We start from the raw sequence: 25,899 nt of genomic DNA, 5'->3' as shown, positions 1-25,899 counted from the left end.
TCGCCAAGACGCTGGCAAAACCTAAACCCCAATCAATCCCACACAAAGCCCACCAAAAATAAAGCAGCAAGAATGGTCTTGCCGCCCCGGGCCGCGGGGTGGGGGTGGGCGGGGAGGACCAGTGTTTCATTAGCGGGTGAACGCTCAAACCCCCGCTTTCCTCATCGAATCCGAAATGAAGCTCTTCTTGCGGCTTGTTAGTCGTCAACACTTTTACTATGCCAGTTGCAGAAGCAGCAGCTGCACACTCTGGCAGCGCCATCGCGGAGGCAGAAATTTAGCCAGCGTCTGGGATTTGCGAGGAGGATAATTTAAGCCCCGGCTTCGCTCCGGCTGGGGGCTTTGGGGCTGGGGGGCAAAAAGGGGGTGGAGGTGGCTGGGGGGGCGGGGGGAGGCTGCGGCGCGTGTGCGCATGCCCAGCAGCCCCGCTCCGCGGAGGCCCAGCTGCCGCCGCCGCCGTCACCGCCACCGCCACCGCCGGCGCTGTAACCGCGGCTGCCGCCGCTGCTCCGGCCGGGGGTCGGTGCCGTGTGCCGAGGCGCCCTGTCAGGCGAGAGGGAGCGGCCGGGAGGGGAGAGCCGGAGGCGGCGGCGGCGCCTCGGGGAGGCAGCCGGAGCTCTGAAGAAGCGAGGGCAGGCCGGTCCAGCGGCAGAGGAGCGAGGCGGAGCGAGGCTGGCGGCGCGGGGACCCACCCCGGGCGCCTGGCGTGCGATGCCGGGCGGGCAGCGGCGCTGAGCGGCGGGGAGGCCGAGCGGCGGCCGCGGACCGAGAACCGTCGACCCCCGGGAAGAGGAGGAGGAGGAGGAGGAACAGGAGCGGGAAGGACGCGCCGAGGGGACTGCGGGGTCGGGGCGGGCGAGGAGTGGCGGGGCCGCGGGCCATGGACTCGGCGGGGGCGAGCCGGGGTGGCGGCGCGGCGCAGAGCCCGCCCGCGGCCAGGTGAGGCTGGGCAGAGCGGGCTCCGGGCGCCTCCGCCACTGCCGCCGCCGCCGGGCCGCGGAGCGAGGAGGCGGCCGCGGCGCCACAGCAGCCGCCCGGGAGGAAGAGGGGTCGCCGCGCGGTGTTCCCGCGGCAGCCGCGCTCTCGTCGTCGCAGTATTTCCTGTTCGGATTATCTTTTGCTTCCCCCCCCAACCCCCCAGCTGCCGCCTCTCCTTCCCCTCACACTCGCACTCTTCTGGGTCCGCGGTCGAAGCTGCCCTCGGCTCCGGCCCGTCCACCCCGCCGGGGACCCCCGGCGCCTGTCCTCCCGCCGAGACCATGAGGAAATTCAACATCAGGAAGGTGCTGGACGGGCTGACCGCCGGCTCGTCGTCGTCCTCGCAGCAGCAGCAGCAGCAGCAGCACCCGCCTGGGAACCGGGAGCCCGAGATCCAGGAAACGCTCCAGTCCGAGCACTTCCAGCTCTGCAAGGTGAGCCGGGCGCGCAGCCCCCGACGCCGTCTTGGGGAGTCGGGGTCGTTTTGGGGGGCGCTGACTTGGAAAGAGAGCGTCCGACAGCTTTAATAAAGGGCCGGCTCTACCGCTAGCAAATGCTTCCTGGGTGCGTTATTTTGGACATTGGATCTTACTCCTTTTCGCTGATTTTTTTTTCCCCTCCCTCTCTCGTTTTCACACGTAGCAGTCGGTTCAAGGTTGCTTCAGACGCATTATCTAACATTTAATTCGTATCCTGACAGTGCTGGCAATAATCTGAAAGCTTCTATAGCCAAGCATTTTAATGTAATTCACCAACTTCCAAGTTTCCCTTTGGAAACAGTGTCTAATGAATATTGTTTATCCAAAAGCCAAACCTGTTCAACCAGATCTTTGTTCATCACTTTTCCCTTAAAATGGATTGGAGGAGCTTACACTATGAAATCGCAGATTTTTTTTATCACTCTGTTTCTTTAAAGAGTTAGTACTGTTATTTTTGCCAATTAATGGCACACTGAGTGCCTTAGCATGCCGTAATTGAGAGAGAATGATGCAGCGAATTAATTCACCCACTGCTCAATGAGCACTACAAAGTTGTTTTGCAATTAATACCTGCCTTCCTCTTAAACAGTCATGCCTTCCTTTGGAAGAGTTTCTTAAAGAGTAAATGTTTTGCCCCAAATCCCTGAAATTATTATTTGCTTAATAGTAAGTTGCAAAAAATATGAGTATATGTTGTACCCATTTTCATTCTTTTACAGTTGAAAAATGTTGGGGTGGAGGCTTAGTAATTGCTTTAGCAATATTTTGGCAGAAGTAATTATATGGCAGCTTTTCCTAGGAAGTACTTGGATTTAGCATCCAAATAAAGTAATGATAAAGTGATTGCTCTTGAAAACAAATTTACAGAATTTTATACCTCTGCAGACTTTTATAATTTGGTGTCAGACTTAATATGAATATTAATGAGAATTTTCTTCTACCAGTGTTAAGGAAAAGCAGAATGTAATGTGTCACACTGAGGTGTTTGTTTATTTCAGGTTCCATGTGAATTACTTTGTTAAGGTAGATTCCATTTTTTAAAAAATTGTAAAGCAGTAAGTGCATGTGTATGTGTTCGATTAGATTATACAGTTGTTTCTGAATTCTAATGCCTCTGTTGACATTTCTATTTTTAAATTTTGCTTGCTGCCTTGGTTGCTGTGATGTCACCTGCCCATCCCTAGACTGTGCGCCATGGATTCCCCTATCAACCCTCAGCCCTGGCCTTTGATCCTGTACAGAAGATCCTGGCAGTGGGAACTCAGACTGGTGCTTTAAGGCTGTATCCTTTCTTTAATTTTATTTTTTAATTTTTACTCTGTGCCCCTCAGTCCTTCTGTGTTGCTGATAAGTTCCAAAGAAAATTTTCTTTTTTTGTTTAATTCCAAAGACAAGGTGTGGTGTTTGTTTTTCCCTTGATTATACTTACTTGTGCGTTGTATGTGGCCTTGATGTCTCTATGTTCAGTTTATAGTAGATAAATGTGTATCAAAATAGAAATGTAAAGTTTTGCTCTAGTTACTTTTTTTGCAACAGGCTAGACATTTCTGAGGGGAAATAGATGTGCTCATATACTAGTGGTCTATTGCAAAGGGTATGTTAAGGGAGAGTCATAAAGATAGTAGTACGATGTTCATTTTATTTGCTTCTTAAAATATTGTACATGGTGGACATTGAACTTAAGATGTGTGTTTTTCTAATGAATTATAGGTTCAATTTGAATTTGATTGTGGTTGTTTCCAACATGTCCATGTAGAAAAATCATTAGCAGAGAACAAATGCAATGATGCTCTATGAGTAGTTATGAAGGGTTAATATTTCTGCAAGTTTTAGAGGTTTTTTAGTGTAATGCGTAGGTATGAATGTGCTCTCTGCACAGTTTCCCTTTTATAGTCTACATTTGTTGTGTACATGTACAAACTATTAGGTTAGTTTTGCATTTAAGTGTTAGTATAGAAAAGAATCTTCCTGGATACGTGTTAACTATGATAATTTTATTATGAGCATTTTGTTAAATATTTTAAAAAATGTTTTTCAAGATCATTATTTTAGCCTGAACAATAGAGACTGCTTTTTACTTTCCTACTGTTCAGTTTGGAAATAAAATTTGTGTTTGCTTTCTCTATGACATTTAACCATATTTAATCTAAATACTCTTATTTTTAAAATTAAACAGAAAAAATGCTTTGTTCGGCCATCTGTAGGATATATACCTCCGTATATTATTGAGGAATTGTGCTGATAATGAACAGATAAAAAATTAGTAGGTGATCCCAGTAGACATTGTCAAAAAAATGGAAGTGGGTGAGAAGTTTTATCCCTTTACATTTTAGATTTATCTGCATTTGAGTTAAATTGTGTCAAGTATTTTACTCCTGATCTTTCAAGCTTATTTCAAAGAAGTATTCTACGGTATCAGGACATGCTTTATGTTTCATTTGTGATTTAGTGTACTGTCTTCAAAATGATAACAGTTTTTATGTGGTCTGTTCAACTGTTATAAGTGAAGTCTAACATACATAGAATTAGTAGTGCAGTTCCACTTATTTAAACGATTAAATCTGATGAACTAAATCTGAAAATGTTAATTTCTGAGACAATATATCTAAACTTTTCTTCCTCAAATATCTAGATAGTTGAGACTAGAATATTTTTTAAATGTTTACACATTTTTACTCTTGAATCCAGTGATTAAAACCTTCTATTTTAGGATTCTTACTTTAGACTCATGAAGATGGAAATGAAGTTAAATTTTGTCAGTGTGAGTACTGTGTGTGGAGCAAAACTGTAGTGACTAGTGCATTGTTCTAGATGGATTCTTTGGAACTGAAAGCATATTTTGTTTAAGAAAAGAATTTCATTACTGGACTAGAAGAAAAAAAGTTGAATTAAATAAGTTATTTGTATATTATTTTTGCTTTTCTTTTAGCTCTTTCCCCAGTGTTGTCTTGGGATCTCATATATATATATATTTTCTTTTTAATAACCAATGTGGCTCTTTTATAACTTAATGTGTAATTATAAAAGAGTACCATCAACAAGACTGATTTTATGAAAGAAATCTTTTTTTTAACAACGCTTAATCTTAATGCCTTTGAATAATTACAGATTGTCACAAAAAGTAGTTATGATGTTAGACTTAATGCTAATTGCCATTAAAAGCCACGGTCAAGTGTCCAAAATTACCACTTACATGTGACTTTTAGTATATATATATTTTTGCAGTTAAATATTACATGAACGAAAGTGAACTTGTATTTGTAGCTTACAATTATAAATTTTTTAACACCTCTTTACTATATTTAGAATGCAGTCTGGAAAACTGGTTACCAAATCTTTTTTACACTTCTTTTTTATCAGATTTGTAAGAATATACTAGAGTGGCAAATTGGCTTGACTACCAGTAATACCACCTGGTCATTCCTTCTGTTAGGTTTAAGTAGTAGATAAGCTGGTGAGCATTATTTATTATGACTCTGATTTGTAGAAAATAACCAAGACATTTTTATATTTATCTGGTTTTCTATATATGTGGTGTAAGGGACATGTTATTTTCTTTGTTATTTTTGAAACTAGATATCTAAATTTATAGATTCTAATTCCAAAGCTCCATATTGGTTTAACATGCAGATTATTACAACTACATTTATTAACCTTGCTCTTTTGTATTTTTCCCTACTGCAATTGGTTTCTTTTATGTTTTTTTTTATTGTCTTCTCATATTACTTTTGTAGCTTGTGATATTTTTATCCTAAAAAGTTTCTTTAGAACAGAAGTATATTTGTAGGTAAAGTCTTCTCTTTCATTTAACTGCAGAACAGAGAGTAAATGTCTTCAATAGGATCATGTTGTTAGAATTCCAAATGCATGTCTGATTTGATTAATAAGGGCAGTTCCAAAATGGTATAGGATTATATTAACTTGATCTATCTAGAGTTGAAAACCTTCAAATACTAAGTGAGAAAATTATATGTGATATCTAATTTTTGTAGAAAAGGATTAGTGAAAATCTGAAGACTCAAATAATATCTAGCAAACCGTAAAGCAAAATAAATTTGTTTACTACATTAATATATATCAGAGAATAGTATCATTATAAAGATACCAAGTACACACTTTTCTTGGCTTTTGGGGAGAATGTGAGGTTGGGATATATTTACTAATAAGCAGGAAAGCATACTTTATTATGTACCAAGTATATAGTGGTGATATGATTTAATGATGTTAATTCTTTTTTTCTACATGGAAAAACATGCAGTTTGATTTTTAGGTGTAAACTGAAGATTAGAACTCTTTTTTCTATGTAGAAATACTACAGTTTGTTTCTTAGGAGTAAACTGAGGATCAGAACTATTGGGGTAAAGGGATACATTGTTTATTCCCAGATAATAAATTAAAGTAAAAAAAAACTCAAGATAGTTTCTAACTGAAGAATAAAGACATTTTTAATAATGCTGCTTCTCTTTATCTAGACTTCCATTTTATTAGTATAATTTCATATTACTTTGTGCTACCTGTGCTACCCTGATCTTATTATTAAGATAAAATTTTGTCTAATTATTAAGGTAAAATTTTGTCTAATACAATGAGGACAGTTTATATATTAACATTTCAAGGAATAAGCAGAGGAATGGAATTTTATATTTAATGAGTTTTTGTGGAAATTTGTGGTTTGAAAAAATAATTATCAGGTTATCATCAAAGGACTTAATTGTCTTGTTGAGTAGTGGAAAATACTGTGTAATAAGCAGTCTACTTTGATGAGGTGTGGGCTGTCTTTTAAGTTGCAGTAATGATGCTGGGTGTGGGTATAGAACAATTTTTATACCTTGGGGATTATTTAGCAAGCACCTGTTAAGTGTCATACAACATTTGATTGTATATTGTGGCCTGAATTTTGATTCTTGTCTTTTCAGTGAACAATTGCATGTCCTCTTTCAGATTAAAAAAAAAAAAAAATTATTTGAAAGGCAGAGTTATAGAGACAGAGATCTTCCATCTGCTGGTTCACTCCCGAAATGGCTGGGACTGGACAGGCCAAAGCCAAGAGCCTGGAATTCCATCTGGGTCTCCCATGTGGGTAGGAGGACCCCAAGCAGTTGGGCCATCTTTGTTGTGTTTCCATGCATGTTAACTGGGAGCTGGATCAGAACTGGCAGTGGACACTCAAACTGGTGCTCATATGGGTCACAGGCAGTGGCTTAACCACCTGTACCAGCCCCACTTGTTCTTGAGTTAGTTTTTTCTTACTTTAAAAATGAAGGTGCTGTACTGGATGATTTCTTCAAGAAGTAATTCTGGGATTTTCAACATCTGTGTATTGTATATAATATAAAAGAAATGAAAATGTGACCCTTCAAAAAGTTTTCCATTCTAATCAGAAGACTAGAACCAGATAAACATTAATTGAAGTTATTTCAGGGTCTACTGATATACAAAATCAGAGTATAGGTAATTACATTTGACAGACTTTTTTAAAAGAAGATTTATATATTTCTTTGAAAGAGTTACAGAGAGAGAGGGAGAGACAGAGCGAATCTTCAGTTAGCTGGTTTACTCCCCAGGTGGCTTCAACAAATAGATCTGGGCCAGGTGCAAGCTGGGATCGAGGAGCTTTTTCCAGGTCTCCCACGTGGGTAGCAGGGGCCCTACCACTTGGGCTGTCTTCAGTTGCTTTTCCCAGGCCATTAGCAGGGAGCTGGATCAGAAGTGGAGCAACTGGTACTTGAATGGGGCACCTATGGGATGCCAGAGTTGTAGGTGGTGGCTTTACCTGCTATGCTGAAATGCTGGTCCCTTGATAAAGATTTCTTTACATTGGTAGATAAGATTTCAGAATGGCAGGAAAGAGTAGAAAAATTATTCCAGGCAAGGAAAGCAGTAGGGACAAAAGTACAGAAAAGGGAATTACCGTGGTAGTTTTGATGATAGTGGGAATAATGATCCCAGTTGTTTTAGGGGCGAAATAAGGAGCCAGTTGATCAGGGACTTTGAATGTTAACCTAAGATATCTGTATGCAATTTAGTTAGGGATCTTAGTTTTGTAAGGAGATGCTCCCAGGAAGACTGTGTGACTTTTTGTATGATTAACAGGACAGTTGTGTCATGGATGGAAAAAACAATCCAAAAGTTAACTCAGATAAGTTAGTGTAGTACAGTGAACCCCAGTGAGGTGTGATAAAAGGGGAATTAGAGAAGGAGAATAAATAAGGATGGTAATATTTTGCAAATAAAGCATTGAAGCAGTTATAAAACAAATGGAGAACTTGGCAGAGATGTGGGCAGAGAAATGTAGAATTTGAAATTGTTATTTTTTGCCACATTGCATTTTTTGGGAAGGTAGCTTGGACTAAAATAAGCATGAGAATTTGATACACTTTTACATTGGATTTCTTTTTAGGCTGGTCCTTGGTGATTTCATTATTGCACTTATATTTAAAGTCATTACAAGCTGTTTGACTTTATCCATTTTTCTCTGTCAGTGTTTCTTAATAATGGTAGCATTTTGGACAGGCTACTTCTATGTATTTGTCCAGCCCATTGCAGATACTTAATATTCCTGGCCTCTACTACTAACATGCCAGTATTGCCTCCTCTATCTCTCACTTACTTCTAGGTGCTCTTGGTTGAGATGCACTGCCCTTGACCCAAGTTTTTCACAAGTTAAATAGGAATAGCAACCCTACCTGACTCATGAGACTATCTTCAGGATTAAATATGCCAATATGTGTGCATATAACTTTTAAGACCATGCCGGGACATTTGGTGAATGTTCTACGGTTGTTATTGTTAATGTGATAGTTATTCTGTGGTTTGAATTTTCAGGTCCTTCATTCATTTATTTTAACAAATTATTGCTGAGAAGAAATTTGGTGGCAGGCATGCACTGTGTTAGAAGGTCTTCATTTCCTTTGTTTTTGAAACTGATGTAGTCTTTGAAGCCAAGATCTTGAAAAGTACTGTTTTCTTCTTTGAATTTGTCTTTGAAATGGTATGCTCTTCTGAATTACAAGTTTGCAAAATTTGTATTTAGACATAATGAGATAATGTGTGTAAAAGTTTCTCACATATGTTAGGTACTAAGTGATTGTTTATTGACTTTTGATACTTGTAAGATGGTATTAAGTTTTTTGACTTGCAGCTTACTTATTTTACAAAAAATACTACTAGAATATTTTGAAATGACTTTTGTTTGAAATTGTTAAAAGTAAAATAGTTTCTCTAGAATTTAGCCACATTTTTTACATTCCTCTTCCCCTCCATACTTTGGTTCATGGAATTCTGGCTCTAGAGGAGAACCAAGGACCTTGAATGAAGTACTTTAACTTCTCAATTCTTGGCTCTTCTTTAAGGAGGACTTGGCATAAAAGGAAGACTTCGTACTGTATCAGATATAAGTTAGGATTATTAGCATGGACTACTATAGTGGGAGAAATAGGTACATTTACTTCAGAAATAACTAGATAGGGAATCTGCTTGGAAATGGCTTATTTTGCAGTGAATTTTTTTGTAGAAGGAAACAAACTGTAATAGAAATTGTGTGGAAAAGGATGTGTTAACTGCCAGAGAATCAAGTCTGTGCTTTGTGAGCTTTTCTGCCTTGGGTTAGATGGGTTTTTGTTTCTGATTGGTATTCTCCTTTATTTCTATTTTGTATTATAATTTGAATATCATAGCTTGATTTAGCCATCCTAAAGGAAAAAGGCAAAATAATTTTTGAAAACTTAAATTAGTAATAGGTGTGTATTCTAGACTACAGACTAACTTTGTATAAATGAACCGAAATCTCTTGTGCTTTTTTTCCTTTCCTGTAAAATGACAAAGTTAGGATATATGGCTTCTATGAGTCCCTCCAGGTCTCAGATCTTATAATTTCTTTTTCTGTGGAGGATTTGAGAATTCTCTGGATGTGTCTGTGTAGTGTGAGCTTCTGATTGATTATTCTCAGTAAAGAAGATGATGTATTAAGTCCATCCCATTGTAGCTCCCTTTGCTTTGTGTCTGTTGACTGCATTTATAATAAGTCAGTAGATGCATAAGTCTAAACCTTTCTTTACAAAAGGTTTCAGAGTTATCAGGAAAGAGAATATGAATATACACACAGGTGTTTTTCCTTGAAGCAGTAACTCACATTGATAGGATGATGGGTGGTAGCATTTTCTTTACATAACACATAAGATCTTATTGGGCATTTTAAAATAATAGTGACAAACTTTATCTTCCTTTCCTTGGTGTTGATGGTCTTGGTATAAAAATAAGATTAATTTACTTTAAAAGTAACATTGTAGGGCAGCACTGTGGCATAGTGGGTAAAGCTGTTGCCTGCAAAGTTGACATCCCATATGGGCACCAGTTGGAGACCCAGCTGCTCCACTTCCTATCCAGCTCCCTGCTAATGTGCTTGGGAAAGCAGTGGAGGATGGCTCAAGTGTTTGGGCCCCTGCACCCATGTGGGAGACCTAGAAGGAGCTCTGGGCTCAGCCTGGCCCAGCCCCAGCCATTTCTGCTGGGGAGTGAACCAGGGGATAGAAGTTCCCTGTCTGTTTTTCTCTCTTTCTTTCTGTATCTGCCTTTCAAATAAGTAAATATAAGTAAATCTTTTTTTTTTTTTTTTAAAGTTCAGTTCCTAATCGCATGATTTCATTTAAAAAAATTTATTTATTCATTTACACAGAGAGAGGAAGAGAGAGAGAGATACCCTTTATCCACTGGTTTGCTCCCTAATCGGCCACAACAGCCGGGGCTGGGCCAGGCTGAAGCCAGGAGCCAGTAGCTTTTTCCAGTGTCCCATGTAGGTGGTAAAGGCCCAAGTACTTGGGCCATCTTCTGCTGCTTTCCCAGGCATGTTAGCAGGGATCTGAATCAGAACCAGCACTGTGGCGCAGTAGGCACCAGCATCCCATATGGGCCTTGGTTCGAATTCCGGCTGCTTCTCTTCCAATCCAGCTCTCTGCTATGGCCTGGGGAAGCAGTGAAAGATGGCCCAAGTCCTTGGACCCTTGCACCCACATGGTACACCTGGAAGGAACTCCTGGCCCCGCTCTAGCCATTGTGGCCATTTGGAGAGTGAACCAGTGGATGGAAGACCTTTCTGTCTCAGCTTCTCTTTGTCTATAGCTTTACCTCTCAAAAAAGTAAATAAAATCTTAAAGTGGAGCAGGCAGGTCTTGAACCAGCAACTAAATGGGATGCCAGAGTTGCAGGTGGTGGTTTTACCCACTGTGCCACAATGCCGGCCCTATTAATTTTTTTATGAGAGATTATATAAAAAGTCTTCCTTGAATTGTTGGGATGTAATTTGGATATTGAATTTGATATTTGTATAGTAATTTGGAATATTTGTAGTTGGGAGTGTACACATGGATTAGACTGCAAGGTTGAGTATCACCATATGAAAAATAAGCTTTGGTGGTTATATTTATTTGGCCTTAACTTTATGCATTGGTAGAGGCACTTTTTTTACAAGAAGAAAATTAATAATCAGAATGTCAATATTGCTTCGTTTTGCAGTGCTGATTTGACATAATAGCATCATCAGAAAGTATACTTAGTATTTTGGGATTACAGATTAAGGAAATGTTTTTGTTGTTGTTGTTGTTTGATCCAGATGTTTATCTGTTTAAGAATATAACAGGATGCTATAAAGAGAAGGGCAGGGCCGGTGCCGTGGCTCACTTGGTTAACCCTCCGCCTGCAGCGCCCGCATCCCATATGGGCACTGGGTTCTAGTCCCAGTTGCTCCTCTTCCAGTCCAGCTCTCTGCTGTGGCCCAAGAGGGCAGTGGAGGATGGCCCAAGTGCTTGGGCCCCTGTACCCGCATGGGAGACCAGGAGGAAACACCTGGCTCCTGGCTTCAGATGGGTGCAGCGCTGGCCATGGCGGCCATTGGGGAGTGAACCAACAGAAAGAACACCTTTCTCTCTGTCTCTCTGTCACTGTCTATAGCTCTACCTGTCAAATAAAAAAAAATCATAAAGAGAAGGGCATTTTCTTATGTACTGCCTTTTAGATTTGAATATATTTCATTAAAGTAGCTTTTAAGTATAACCTGTCCCTACCAAACTTCTTGGGAAGTGCAACAATATGATTGTTGACTTGATTTTTATGAAATAAGCTGAGTTCATAAGAATATAAAGGTACTTGATATGTCTATTTCTGTAGTTGCCTGTATGATAATTCATTCTGTGGAGAAAAATGGTACTTTCAATTTAATTCAGACTTGCTGTGAAGATGATTCCAGTTCCTATATAATATAATCATTTTATACTTTAAACCATTTATAATTTTTATTTGCAACAATAAAGACAATTCAGTGATCTCCCATATATATATATATACATGTATGTATATGTGTGTGTGTGTATATATATATATATATATAATTTGACAGAGTTATAGACAGAGAGAGAGACAGAAAGGTCTTGGTCCTTCTTCCGTTGGTTCACTCCCCAAATGGCTGCCATGGCCAGTGCTGTGCCGATCCGAAGCCAGAAGCCAGGTGCTTCCTCCTGTTCTCCCATGTGGGTGCAGGGGCCCAAGCACTTGGACCATCCTCCACTGCCTTCCCGGGCCACAGCAGAGAGCTGGACTGGAAGAGGAGCAACCAGGACTAGAACGCGGCGCCCATATGGGGTGCAGGTGCTGAAGGCAGAGGATTAACCAAGTGAGTCATGGCGCTGGCCCCCCTTCCATATATTTTATTAACATTTTAAATGTTTTTTAAGAATTTAAATGTATAGCAGCCATTTAGTTTCATTTAGTTGCTTTAATCTCTCATTCTAATATTTCATTTTAAAGAAATTTTTGATACTCATCTCTCCTGCTGTATTTTATTTTAAAGAAATTTTGGATACTACCTCTTTTTTATGCTGTAACCTTTTCTGTTTTCTTTTTATGTATGGGTGGAAGATTAGCTGAAGGGAGAAAGTAGAGTACATAATTGTTGACACAGATAGCTGCTGATTACTCAGTTTTCCATAATAAGCCACATTTTTAGTGATTCCTTAAGTTTAGAATACATTTTTCCTTGTTCATACAGTTTTTAAAAATATTCATTTATTTATTTATTTAAAGACAGAGTTAGAGAGAGGTGGACACAGAGAGGTCTTCATCTGCTGGTTCACTCCCCAGATGGCCACAATGGCTGTAGCTGAGCTGATCTGAAGCCAGGAGCCAAGAGCTCCTTCTGGGTCTTGCATGTGGATGCAGGTAACCAAGGACTTGGGCCATCCTCTAGTGCTTTCCTAGGCATATCAGCAAGGAGCTGGATTGGAAGTGGAGCAGCCAGGACTCAAATCAGCACCCATATGGGGTGCCAGTGCTGCAGGCCGTGGCTTAACACACTACGCCACAGTGCCAGCCCCCATATAATTTTTTTAAAAGATTTATTGTTGTATATTGAAGGTAATTTTGCTTTTTTTTTTTTTTAAAGAAACTTAATTACCTTTAAAGAAGAACCCCAAAATGATACATCTTTTGTAAGCACTTAGACATAACTTTAAATAATTTATTTATTTATTAAGATTTATTTATTTATTTGAATGTCAGAGTTACACAGAGAGAGGAGAGGCAGAAAGTGAGAGAGGTCTTCCATCTGATGGTTCACTCCCCAGATGGCTGCAACAGACAGAGTTGCGCCAGTACGAAGCCAGGAGCTTCTTCCAGGTCTCCCACGCGGGTGCAGGGGCCCAAACACTTGGGACAGCTTCTACTGCTTTCCCAGGCCATAGCAGAGAGCTGGATCAGAAGAGGAGCAGCCGGGACTAAAATTGCTGCCCATATGGGTGGCCGGCACTTCAGGCCAGGGTGTTAACCTGCTGCGCCATAGCGCCGGCTCCAACATAACTTTAATTTATAAGACATAAGAATATTCTCCACTAAAACAAAGTAATTCTTTGAGAACAATTTTTACTATTAAGTCTCATAATACAACTCTTTGGAAACAGAGGTCCTGCATGGGAAATTAGCACACAGTGACTCCTGTTGCTTATTTAACAACTGTCTTAAGTATGATGTCAGTGATCACCTGAGGCTCTTGACAAGAGCTGCCTAGGCTATGAAAGCCTTTTGGATCCACAAACTCCTTCAGGATGCATTTTAGTTTTTTTTTCTTTTCTTTCTATATTTTTCTTTTCCTTCCTCATACAAAGTGTTGAACTCTTTACCTAGAATAGAGTTAATGTTCTGTGTATAACATTAAATGAAAATAGATCTTAGTAATATATAAGACTGGGAACAGGAGAAGAAAGAGGAAGAGGGGTAGGAGTGTGGGTGGCAGGGCGGGATGGTGGGAAGAATTACTGTGTTCCTATAATTGCATTATGAAATGCATGCAAATAAGTTTAAAAAAAGATGCATTATTTATTTACATATTTGAAAGGCAGAGTTATGGCAGGGGCAGGGAGAAGCAGGCAGATCTTCCATCCATTGGTTCTTTTCCCAGATGGCTGGATTTGGGCCAGGCTGAAGCCAAGAGCCACCTGGGAACTCCATCTGGTTCCCCTCATGGGTGGCAGAGGCGCAAATTATTTGGGCCATTTAACACTGTTTTCCTTGTGCATTAGCAGGGAATTGGATTGGAAGTGAAGCAGCTGACCTGATGTTCAAATAATTCTTTAAATTTAGAGTCCAGGGTCTTGTTCTTGTGATGTGTTTTTTGTTTGATTCCATTCCAACTTCCAGCCCATTTTGCCAAGTCTTTCTTGGTTCAACATCTAAAATGAAATTCTTACACTAACATTTAAATTTTTTTTTTATCTTTCTTTTCACTTATTTCAAAGAGAGACACTGACAAACAGGGATACAGTTGGCTATCTTCTGGGTCTCTTCCCAAATGCCTTCAACAACCAGGGCTCAACCAGGCCTAGGGATCCAGGAACTCAATCTGTAAAGAGACCCAGCAATTTGAGATATTGCTTACTAGCTCCCTGGTTGCACATTAGAGAAGCTGGATTCAGAAGTGGAGCTGGAACTTAAATCTAGGAACTCTGACAAGGGATGTGGATATACCAAGAGGCAATTTAGCTGCTGTGCCAAAGGTCTGCTCTTCAGTACCATTCTTTATAAATAATATCATGAAAACATCAAATGTCTAAAATTTGTCCTTTTGGAAATTAAAACTAAAATGTCTGGTGATAACTTTCTTTTAAAATCAATTGTCAACATTAGTATATGAGAAAATTCGGTGCAGTTTAAAAGTAATGCAGATTTGCAAAGTCAGCCATATCCTTTACTTTTAAAGAAATCAGAAATAATACTAGTCAGTGTAAAAATTACAAAATTAGAAAATCAAGACAGAATATATAGATTCTTAAAGTTAGTATGTTCTCTCAAGGTTATTATTTGGAAGATGAGTCTGTGTAAACACATACTTAAAGTAATGAAGATCTAAGCCTTTAGGACTCAGCAAATGTTTTCTGTAAAGGCCTAAGTAGTAAATTATTTTAGGCCTTTTGATCTCTCTGACAGATATTCGACTTTGCCTCTACAGAGAACAAAAGTGGCTATAGACAAATGAGTGTAAGTGTGTTTCAGTAATACTTCATTTACAAAATTGGATAGGCTTGGCCAACTAGCCAAAGTGTGCTAGTCTCAGCTTTAGTTTATCAGGTTTTTAAAAGCCTTGCTTTTAAAGTGTGGGTGGAGAAGAAGTTCAGCAAAGAATCACTGACATTTTTACATTTAACTTTCATAAATTGAGGTGATAGCCATTTGATACAGTGGCTTAAATCAGTACTTGGGACACCAGCATCCCGTATGCAAGTGTTTGGTTCAAGTCTAGGGTGCTCTAGTTGCAGTTGGCTTCCTGCTAAGGTGCACCTTGGGAGACTCCAGGTGATAACTCAAGTAGTTGATCCCTACTACCCCATTGGATACCATGTTCCACGTTGAATTCTGAGTTTCTGGCTTTTGTCTGGCCCAGTCCCAGCTCAGTCCTGGCTGTTTTGGCCATTTGGGGAGTGAACCAGCAGATGGAAGATCTCTGTCTTTCAAAATAGAGTTTAAATAAATTTTTAAAAAATTGAAATTAAATTGCAACTGTTTGAAACTTAATATTTCAGTCATAATGTTTTTTAAGGTTTATTTTTATTATTTGAAAGGCAGAGTGACAGAGAGAGAGAGAGAGACACCTTCCATCTGCTGGTTTACTCCGCAAATGGCCACAATGGCCAGGTTGCGCCAGGATGAAGACAGGAGCCAGAAGCTCCAACTGGGTTTCCCATGTGGGTGTCAGGTACCCAAGCACTTGGGCTATCTTCTGTTGTGTCCCCAGGCCCATTAACAGGGAGCTGGATTGGAAGAAGAGCAGCAGGGATTTGAAGTTGTGCTCTGATATGTGATGCCAGTGTTTCAGGCAATGACTTAGCCCGTTGCACCACAGTGCTGGCCACTGAGTCATAAATTTTAAAATAAGTGAAAAAAGAATCAGTATTTCTCTCTCTCTCTCTCTCTTTTTTTTGACAGGCAGAGTTAGACAGTGAGAGAGAGAGACAGAGAGAAAGGTCTCCCTTCCGTTGGTTCACTCCCCAAATGGCTGCTACGGCCGGCGAGCTGCGCTGATCCGAAGCCAGGAGCCAGTTGCTTCCTCCTGGTCTCCCATGCAGGTGCAGGGCCCAAGCATTTGGACCATCCTCCACTGCCTTCCTGGGCCACAGTAGAGAGCTGGACTGGAAGAGGAGCAACTGGGACAGAACCCGGTGCCCCGACCGGGACTAGAACCCAGGGTGCCAGCGCTGCAGGCAGAGGATTAGCCTAGTGAGCCTAGTGAGCCGCGGCGCCAGTATTTCTTAATGACACATAATAATCTACTCATATATCATGTTCAGTTGTTTCCATAAGAGTATTTTGATCCTGTGAAAGAGACATTAGTTTTCTGTTGAATTATAAGAAAGGTAGTTAATAGGCATCTATCTTTTGGGAATAGTTCAGTGATCAGTTCTAGTATTCAGGTGTCCAGGTTGTTTGAGGCCTTCCTAATTTTGAATAAAATGTATTTCTGTTTGTGACTTTTCTTAATATTTTCATTAATGTTATTTAAATATGTATAGATGTATCTAAATATAAAAGTGAATGAAAGCATTTTCCTGAAGTATTTGATTTTTGTTGTGTGCACTTTGACTAACAGTAACTTATTTGTGGGAAAAATATGAAAAGCAAATAATTTATTAAAAAAGAAAAATCTTGTAAAACAGCTAGAAATAAAGATATTTAGGTGCCTAGCTACTTTCTTTAGAGTCAGGTAAATTACATGCCCCTTCTTGGAAAGAATGAATATGAATTTTAATTGGAAACTGAAATTATATCCACTTTGTGAATGCCATGTTCCAGTGGCAATAAATGTAGATATAATTTTGTTCAGTAAATAAGGCTGATGTGTACTTGCTTCTGTTTTTCCAACTGGTGTTAATATTTTTGGAAATACACACACACACGCACACACCAAGAGACAAATGAATGCAGTGGTAACATGCTGAGTGTATTTCCCTACATTCATTAGTACTATGATTTTAACATGAACATTAATGTGGAATAGCTTAGATTGCTATAATATTGAGGACAACGTTTTTAAATAAGAAATAGCTGATAATTTTGGTTTTACACTCATCTTTATTTGAAAAATGAGGTTTGGTTAAAAACGATGCTCTTTGCCGGCGCCGCGGCTCACTAGGCTAATCCTCCGCCTAGCGGCACCGGCACCCCGGGTTCTAATCCTGGTCGGGGCGCCGGATTCTGTCCTGGTTGCCCCTCTTCCAGCAACCAGGGAGTGTGGCCAGGGAGTGCAGTGGAGGATGGCCCAAGTGCTTGGGCCCTGCACCCCATGGGAGACCAGGAGAAGCACCTGGCTCCTGCCATCGGATCAGCGCGGTGCGCTGGCCTCAGCGTGCCTGCCGCGGCGGCCATTGGAGGGTGAACCAACGGCAAAGGAAGACCTTTCTCTCTGTCTCTTTCTCACTGTCCACTCTGCCTGTCCCCCCCCCCCCCCAAAAAAAAATGCTCTTTGCAAATATATGACTAATTTTGGAAATAATGTGGAAATTATTGTTAATAGTAAGTTTTTTTTAATGGAGTTACTTTTATTATGCTTTTTGGTCACATTTCTCTTTTAAATACATTCAGGCTAGAACTTTTGAAACATTTCCTGGTGAGAGTGTCTGTTGAAGAGTGATTAATCCTACCGTTTCTGGAAAGTACATAATCTTTTCTTGTAATAGCAGCACCTCTGCATTTTTCACAGCAGTACTCTGCCGAAGGTGACTATAAATCTGATGGCATCAGCTATTGCAGTACTTTCTGCTAAATTGCTTTCTTCTTTCTTTCTTTCTTTTTTTTTTCTTTTGAGAAGGAGAAAAAGTGTTGAAACAATTTTTCCACCCATTCAGTCTTTGGTATTGTATTTTTCAAAACACATCTTATTTTTCTCTTAAAATTCACTTTTGCTATATTCAAGAGAGAACTGAGCATTAGACATTGGAGAGTGGATGCTGGGATAAAAGATTATTTTTCCTTACATGTGAGAATGTTTGTACATTCCTTCTTGTTCATTTAATCCAGATGAGTATTATTTATGACATTTGTTGGTTGGCTGAACAAGTGATTTATTTAAAAATATATATCAAAAGCCATTTTAAGAGTGGCTTGTGATAATAATATAAATCATCTTGACCTTCTTCAGAATTAATTCTAAACTAAGTCTAAAACAGTGAATATTAAGAATAACTTTTTTCAGCCACTTTCTTTTCTAAATAAAAAAAAGTTCTTACTTACAATAACAGTGGAATCAGAAACCAGAAGCCTGTTTCCACCCAGTTCATGCTGCATTTACATATTAGTTTAGATGCTGAAAGCAGTGCTTCGTTTCGGTGTTCATTGCAATCACATTAAAAGAAAATAGTTGACTAACCTAGTTTTTCACAAACTTTGGACATCTTTATAAATTGTTACCATTGAATGGCGTTAAGGAAGTTTAAAATGTTGACCTATACATTATTCATGGTTATTTTTAGCTTTCTGTTAAATTTTTTCTGCAGAAACAGTACAAGTTACATTTTCACTCAAATGACAGATTAGCAGAATGTTAGTATTGTGAGTCAGCACACCCCAGAATCATGATGATGTGGCTGTCTTTAATTTTTAATTCATTAATTTTTTAAAATAGAGTTTACTTTTCAGAGAAGTTTTGAGTTCACAGCCAACGTGAGTGGAAGGTACAGGGGACTCCAATTTACCATTGGCCCACACTTTCAGTCTCCTCCATTATTCATCTTTCCCACTGGAATTATAGGAAACAGTGGATGATCCTATGTTGGCACATCAATTTCATCCAGAGTCCATAGTTTACATTAGGGCTCACTTTTGGTGGTGTACCTTCAGTAGGTTTTGTTAAAGGTATAATGACATGTATACCCTGTTGTAATATTATAAAGAATAATTGAATTGCTCTAAAAATTCTTTGGGTTCTGCTATTCATCCTGTCCTTGCCCAAATAATAGCAACCACGGATCTTTTCACTGTCTTTGTAGTTTTTTTTCTTCTCCAGAATGTTGTATGGTGGGAATTATACAGTATGTATTCTTTTCAGATTGGATTCTATCACTTTGTAAGGTGATTGAAGTTTCCTCCAGGTCTGTTCAAGGCTTGATAGTTCCTTTTTTTGTTTTTTTTTTTTTTTTTTTTTACATTGCTGGATAATAATTCATTGTCTAGATGTACAGCAACTTGTTTACCATACACTATTTGAAGGACATTTTACTCTCTTCCAGAGTTTGCAGTTGTGAATGAAGCTACTGTAAACATTCATTGAAAGGTTTTATTTTAATTAAAAGATTTAAGAGCTTCTAAACTGATATGCAAATTATCCATATTTTGAAGTATGATATTTCAATAAATACATGTAATGTATAATGATGAGATCAGCATATTTGGCATATCTTTCACCACTGGCACTTATCTACTTTGTATTGGGGGGCATTTAAAATCCCTTTTAGCCATTTTGAAATATTCAATTAAGTGTTAACAACGCTTCTTATCCTTCTCATGCTTTAGAACATTGGAAATCCATCCAGTTGCACCCCTGTAATTCATTAACCATCCAGTTTTCAGTTTCTTTGGGTAAATATCAAGAATCATGATTACTGGTAAGAGCATGTTTACAAAGTGGTTGCACCCTTTTGCATTCCCACTCACAATGCATGAGACTTCCTGTTGTTCCCCATCTTGCCAGCATTTATCACGGCCACTGTAATGGATGTGTGGGGGTATATTATTATTGCTTTAGTTTGTATTTCCTGAAGATACATGATACAAAACATCTTTTCAGGTGCTTATTTGCAACCTGTGTATCATCTTAGCTGAGATGGTGTGTTAAGATCTTTGACCCATTTTTTTCATCAGGTTGTTATCTTTTCTGATTGTTGCCTTCTAAGAGTTCTCTCTATTTTATACTCTGTTTTGTTTGTAAGATTTATTTACTTATTGGGAAGGCAGAGATACAGTGAGAGAAGGGGAGAGAGAGAGAGATTGAGATAGATAGATCTTCCATCCATTGGTTCACTCCCCAAATGGCCACAATGACCAGGAATGGGCCAGGCTAAAGCCAGCAGCTTCTTCCGTGTCTACCATGTGAGTGCAGGGGCCAAAGGACTTGGGCCCCATCTTCTTCTGCTGTCACAGACACATTAGCTGGGAGCTGGATTTGAAGTGGGACAGCCAGGACTCAAACCAGTGTCCGGATGGGTTGCTGGCACTGCAGGCTGAAGATTAATCTATGCCACAGCACCGATTCCTCTCTATTTTTTCCTTTATTTTAATTTTCTTGAAATGTCTTTGATAAAGGAGAATTTTTTTTTATTTTAGTGACATTCTCTGTTGATTCTTAAATATATTTTTGTCTTTAGTGCCATATCTAAAAAGTTACCACCAAACCTAGGATCATCTAGATTTTTTTTCTTGTGTTATCTTAGTTTGGCCTTTTACATTTAGGTCTGTGATTCATTCTGAGTTAAATTTTTTTTTTTGAAGGATGTGAGGTTTTCTTGGTGGGGGGTTGGGGAAAGGCATGCTGTCCAACCCTCATTTATTGAAAAGACTTTTCGAGTGGGAGGGAAATTATTGGGGGGGGGAGCCAATGTAATCCATGAACTGTACTTTGGAAATTTATATTTACTAAATAAAAAAATAATGATTTCAAAAATTGTGATTATTGATATTTATGATGTTTGCCATAAGTTGAAATAATGTATAATTGAATTCTATTCAACTTCAGTGGGTTTTAAAAAATTTGAGTTTATATAGTTTTTCTTTCTCTTTTTCTGTAATAAATACTTTATAACAAAAACAAAAAAAAAAAAAGAAAAGACTATCTTTTCTCTACTGTTGCTTTTGCCCCTTTGCCAGAGATCTGTATTTGTGTGTCTGTACACCCCCTGTTCTATTCTGTTTATCTAATAGTTTACTCTTTCACCAGTACCACACTGTCATAATAATTACTGTAGCTTTATATTAAGTCTTAGTGGAGTTGAATCGTGTCAGTTCTCCGTCTTTGGTTTTCTCTTTGAATATTGCTGCCGACTTTGACTCTTGCCTCTCCATATAAACCTTAGAATCATTAGGACAAAATAGTTTGCTGGGATTTTTATGTGATTACATTGAATCTATAGGTCAGGTTAGGAAGAACTGCCATCTTGGCAATAGTCTTTTTATCCATGAGGATGGAATATTTCATTTGTTCAATTCTTCTTTGATAGTGTTCTTCAGAGTTTGTAGGTTTCTTCATATAGGTTTTATATATGTTTTGTTGGATTTTTATTCAAGTGCCATTTTTATGGTGGTAATATAACTAATATTGTGTTTCTAATTTCAAATTCCATTTGTTCATTGCTGATGTAGGAGAGCCAGTGATGATTATTAACATTGTATCCTACAACTTGCTATAATCACTTAGTTCCAGTAGTATCCCCACTCTTTCCCAGCCCTCAGTTCTTTCTGATTATCAGAGGTAGTGGATCTTTTTGTCTGCCAAATGCCATTTCGATATATATAAAACGTCATTCACAGGCCATATAGAATTATCAGCTTAAAAATTAGCCTGCTATAAATTCATTGAATTTCAGTTCCCACCTATGGTTATCTTGGCCAGAGCGAATGATTTCACAGATCTTACGTGGTCAGTGATCCTGATGTTCCCCACCCCCAGATTAATAATCAAGTCATCTGTAAACAAAGACAACCTTCTTCCCAGTCTGTAGACATTTTCTTTTCTTTACTATATTAACTAGGACTCACAGTAGGATGGTGCTGAACAAAAGTGATGAGTGTGGTTGTCCTTGCCTTTCACTTCCTCATCATAATGGGAAAACTTTGAATCTCTCACCACCATGTTAGCAGATTTTTTTTTTTTTTTAGTAGATGCTCTTTAACAAGTTTAATAATCAGTGTCCACTGTATTCATGGTTTATTGATAGTCTTTATCATGAGTGTTGGATTTTGTCAAATGCCCTTTCTGCATCTTTGATAAAATCGTGTGATTTTTCTTCCTTACCTATTGATGTGATGATTACATTAATTGATTTTCAGATGTTGAGCAAGTCTTACTTACGTGGAATATATCTCATTTGATCATGTTGTATAATGATTTTTACATAATACTGGACTCAGTATGCTAAAATTTTGTTATATCTGTGTTCATGAGAGGTATTGGTTTGTAATTTTCTTTTATCTTTGTGAGGTTTTAGTATTAGGGTATTGTTGACCTCATAAAATGAGTTAGAAAGTGTTCCTTTAGCTTCTATCTTCTGAACGAAATCATAGAGGCTTCTTATGATTCACTATCAAACTCGTCTGGGCCTGGTGCTTTATGTTTTAGAAGATTGTTCGCTAATTCAGTTTATTAATAGATAAAAGCCTATTCAGATGGTCTATTTTTTCTTGTGTGAGTTTTAGAAGGTTATGGCTTTCAAGAACTTGGTCCATTTCATCTGTGTTATCAGAATTGTGGCCACAGGAATATTTATTTATTCCTTTATTATCCATTCAATGTCCACAAAAATTATATTGATGCTTCTTTTTCATTTCTTATGTTAGTTATTTGTGTCTTCTCTTTCTTTCCTTAGTTAGCCTCACTAGAGGCTTATTGATTTTATTGACACTCAGGAAGGGCCCACTTTTAATCATGTTGATTTGTCTTTCTTGGTTTCTTATTTGCAGTTCTGTTAATTTCTGCTTCAATTTTTATTATTTGTGTTCTTTTATATACTTTGGATTTAATGTTCTCTTCTTGTTTCTCAAACTGGAAGCAATTCATTTTAGGTCTTTCTTTTTTTTAATATATGTACTCAGTGCCGTAAGTTTTCTTTTTGCCTTTTTAAAGATTTATTTCTTTATTTGAAAGGCAGAGTGAGAGAAACAGAGAAAAATTCTCCATCCACTGGTTCATTCCCCAAATGGTCACAATGGGCCAAGGATGGGGTAAGCCAAGCCCAGGAGCTCAGAACTCCATCCAAGTCTCTCACATGGATGGCAGGTTTTCAAGTACTTGGGCCATCTTTCTCTGCTTTCCCAGGTACAAATGCAGGGAGCTGGATTGGAAGTAGAGAAGTCAGGACTCCACAAGTGGCTTCCAATATGGGATGCATGCAGTGGCTTAATCTAGACTATAGTGCTGGCCCCCGTAAGTTTCCTTCTAAGCACTGCTTTGTCTGCATCCTACAAATTTTGATATATGTGTTTTTATATTTATTTAGCTCAAAATATTTTTACATTTATCTTGCGATTTCCTTTTTGACTCTTGGCATTAGAATTGTGTTATTTAATCTCCAAGTATTTTGGAATTTTCCAGCTGTCTTTCTGGTATTGATTTCCAGTGTAGTCCCATAGCAGATATATAGTTTCTGATCTTTTAAATTTGTTTAGGTATATTTTATGACACAAAATGTGGTCTGTCTTGGTAGATAGATGTGTATTTGAGTAGAATGTGTATTCTGTTACTGGGTCATGTAGTCTATATGTCAATTATATCTAGTTGATTACTAGATTGATTGTCAGTCATATCCAGTGTATTGCTAGGTGATCGTTGAGTTCAGCTATGTCAGTGCTGGTATTCTGCTTGCTAGGATTAAGAGGCATCGAAATTCTCTGATAGTGGTGGATTCATGTATTTCTCCTTACAGTTCTAACAGTTTTTGTCTCAATGTATTTTGACATTTTGTTGTTTAGCACTTAGACATTACGGATTTTAATGTCTTCTTAGAAAATTTTGGCTTATTATAATGTGATGCCCCTCTTTGTATCATCATGTTTCTTCATCTGAAGTCTGGGGGGGTGGGCAGCTCCGTGGTGTAGGGGGTAAAGCTGCCGTCTGCATGCTGGCATCCCATATGGGCGCTGGTTTGAGTTCTGGCTACTCCACATCAGATTCAGCTCTCTGCTGTGGCCTGAGAAAGCAGTGGAAGATGGCCCAAGTCCTTGGGCCCCTGCACCCATATGGGAGACTTAGAAGGGGCTCTTGGCTCCTGGCTTCAGATTAGCGCAGCTCCAGCCATTGCAGCCACCTGGGGAATGAACCAGTGGTTGGAAGACTCTCTCTTTCTCTCTCTCTCTTTGCCTCTGCCTTTCTGTAACTCTGTCTTCCACATAAATATTTAAGAGAGAGAGAGAGAGAGAAAGTGAAAGTGCTTTCTCATCCGCTGGTTCATTCCCCAAATACCTGAGAGCTGGGAAATCAATCCAGGTCTCCCACATGGATGGGAGGGATCCAACCCCATGAACCATCAGCTGCTGTCTCCAGGGTGCACATCAGCAGTAAACTGGAATCATAAAACAGAGCAGAACCAGAACTTGAATCCAGCCACCCTAGTATGGAATGGAGGCATCTCAGCTGACATGTTAACCATTGTGCCAATTGCTGGGCCCCCATTTACTTTTTTTTTTTTTTTTTTTTTTGACAGGCAGAGTGGACAGTGAGAGAGAGAGAGAGAAAGGTCTTCCTTTGCCGTTGGTTCACCCTCCAATGGCCGCCACAGCTGGCGCGCTGTGGCCGGTGCACCGCGCCTATCCGAAGGCAGGAGCCAGGTGCTTCTCCTGGTCTCCCATGGGGTGCAGGGCCCAAGCACTTGGGCCATCCTCCACTGCACTCCCTGGCCACAGCAGAGGGCTGGCCTGGAAGAGGGGCAACCGGGACAGAATCCAGCGCCCCCTGGCCACAGCAGAGGGCTGGCCTGGAAGAGGGGCAACCGGGACAGAATCCAGCGCCCCGACCGGGACTAGAACCCAGTGTGCCGGCGCCGCAAGGCGGAGGATTAGCCTAGTGAGCTGCAGCACCAGCCCCCCATTTATTTTTAATTTGTGTATGTTTTTATACTTAAAGTGGACTTTTTATAGACAACATGCAGTTTACACTTATTGTTTTAATGCACTCTGACAGTCTCTGAGCTGTTACATTTTAGACCATTGACATTTAAAGTGATTATTGATATGAGTGGGTTAACATCTACCATATTGATTACTTTTTCTTGGTTTCTTGTCTCTATTTTGGCTTGAACTTTTTTTATGCCTTTTGTGGTTTTAATTTTACATAGTTTCATTTTCTCTCCTTTCTTAGCATTTCAGTTACATTTCTTTCTTTACATTTTTTAGGTTTGTCCCAGAATTTGCAGCATATATTAACATTCTTTCACTTTTCAAGAACATGCTACAGCTTCACAGTTCTTATGAGTACTATATTATAATAGGCAAAATAATCTTAATTCTTTTCTCGCATGTCTTATACAATTGCTGTCATTCATTTCACTTATAGGTAAATATTCCTAAGTGCATAAGCACAGATGTGTTGCTATTATTGTTTTGAACGAACTATTATCTATTAGATCAATTAAGAGCAAGAAATACAGATTATTTTATGCTTATTTATCTTTGCTGATCTGAGCTTTTAACGTATATAATTTTCTTTCTCAATCCTTGTTTATTATTTCTTGAATGGCAAGTCAACTGGCAGTAAATGCTGTCAATTTTTGTTTGAGCAAGTTTTTTATTCCTTTCATTTTTGAAGGCTAATTTTGCAGGGTACAGAATTCCAGTTTTTTGGGTGTATTTTCTTTTCACTTTACATATTTTACCTTTCTCTTCTTGCTTTGCATGGTTTCTGAGCAGAAGTCAGATATGTATTTTATCTTGCCTGTTCTGTAAACAGATTTTTTTTTTTTTTTGCCTTCCTTCAAGACTTTTTCTTGATTTTTCATTTTCTGCAGTTTGAGTATTCTAGGTGTAGTTTGTGTGTGTGTGTGTGTGTTTAATTCTTGTTATTTTATTAGCTTCTTAGATCTATACTTTGGTGTTTATCATTAATTTGGGGAACTACTCAGTCATCATCGCTGCAAACACTTCCCCTCTTCCTTCTTTTTCTTTTCCTTCTGGTATTCCCTTTACACATTAAGTTAGAGTCTTTGTAGTT

At 39.1% G+C, this 25,899-nt stretch overlaps 1 protein-coding gene across 17 annotated transcripts in view; it reads left to right on the top strand.

Annotated features, from left to right (window-relative positions):
* Positions 1-493: 493 nt before the first annotated feature.
* The window catches only part of STXBP5 (syntaxin binding protein 5), a 225,685-nt gene continuing 200,279 nt past the window's right edge, over positions 494-25,899 (top strand). For all 17 annotated transcript variants that reach the window (XR_011388464.2, XR_016233648.1, XR_016233652.1 and 14 more), the window contains exons 1-2: positions 494-1,412; positions 2,642-2,739. Coding sequence is in view for 9 of the 17 variants with exons in the window: in XM_008263624.5 (XP_008261846.1) it covers positions 1,260-1,412; positions 2,642-2,739 (251 nt within the window). In the remaining 8 variants the exon portion in view is untranslated. The remainder of the gene's footprint in view (positions 1,413-2,641; positions 2,740-25,899) is intronic.

The sequence above is a fragment of the Oryctolagus cuniculus genome, chromosome 5 (assembly GCF_051225735.1).
Source record: "Oryctolagus cuniculus isolate XC-2025 breed Fujian yellow rabbit chromosome 5, ASM5122573v1, whole genome shotgun sequence".
Taxonomy (NCBI): domain Eukaryota; kingdom Metazoa; phylum Chordata; class Mammalia; order Lagomorpha; family Leporidae; genus Oryctolagus; species Oryctolagus cuniculus.
Note: the sequence above shows the minus strand (reverse complement) of the source record. Positions and strands in the feature narration are given on the sequence as shown.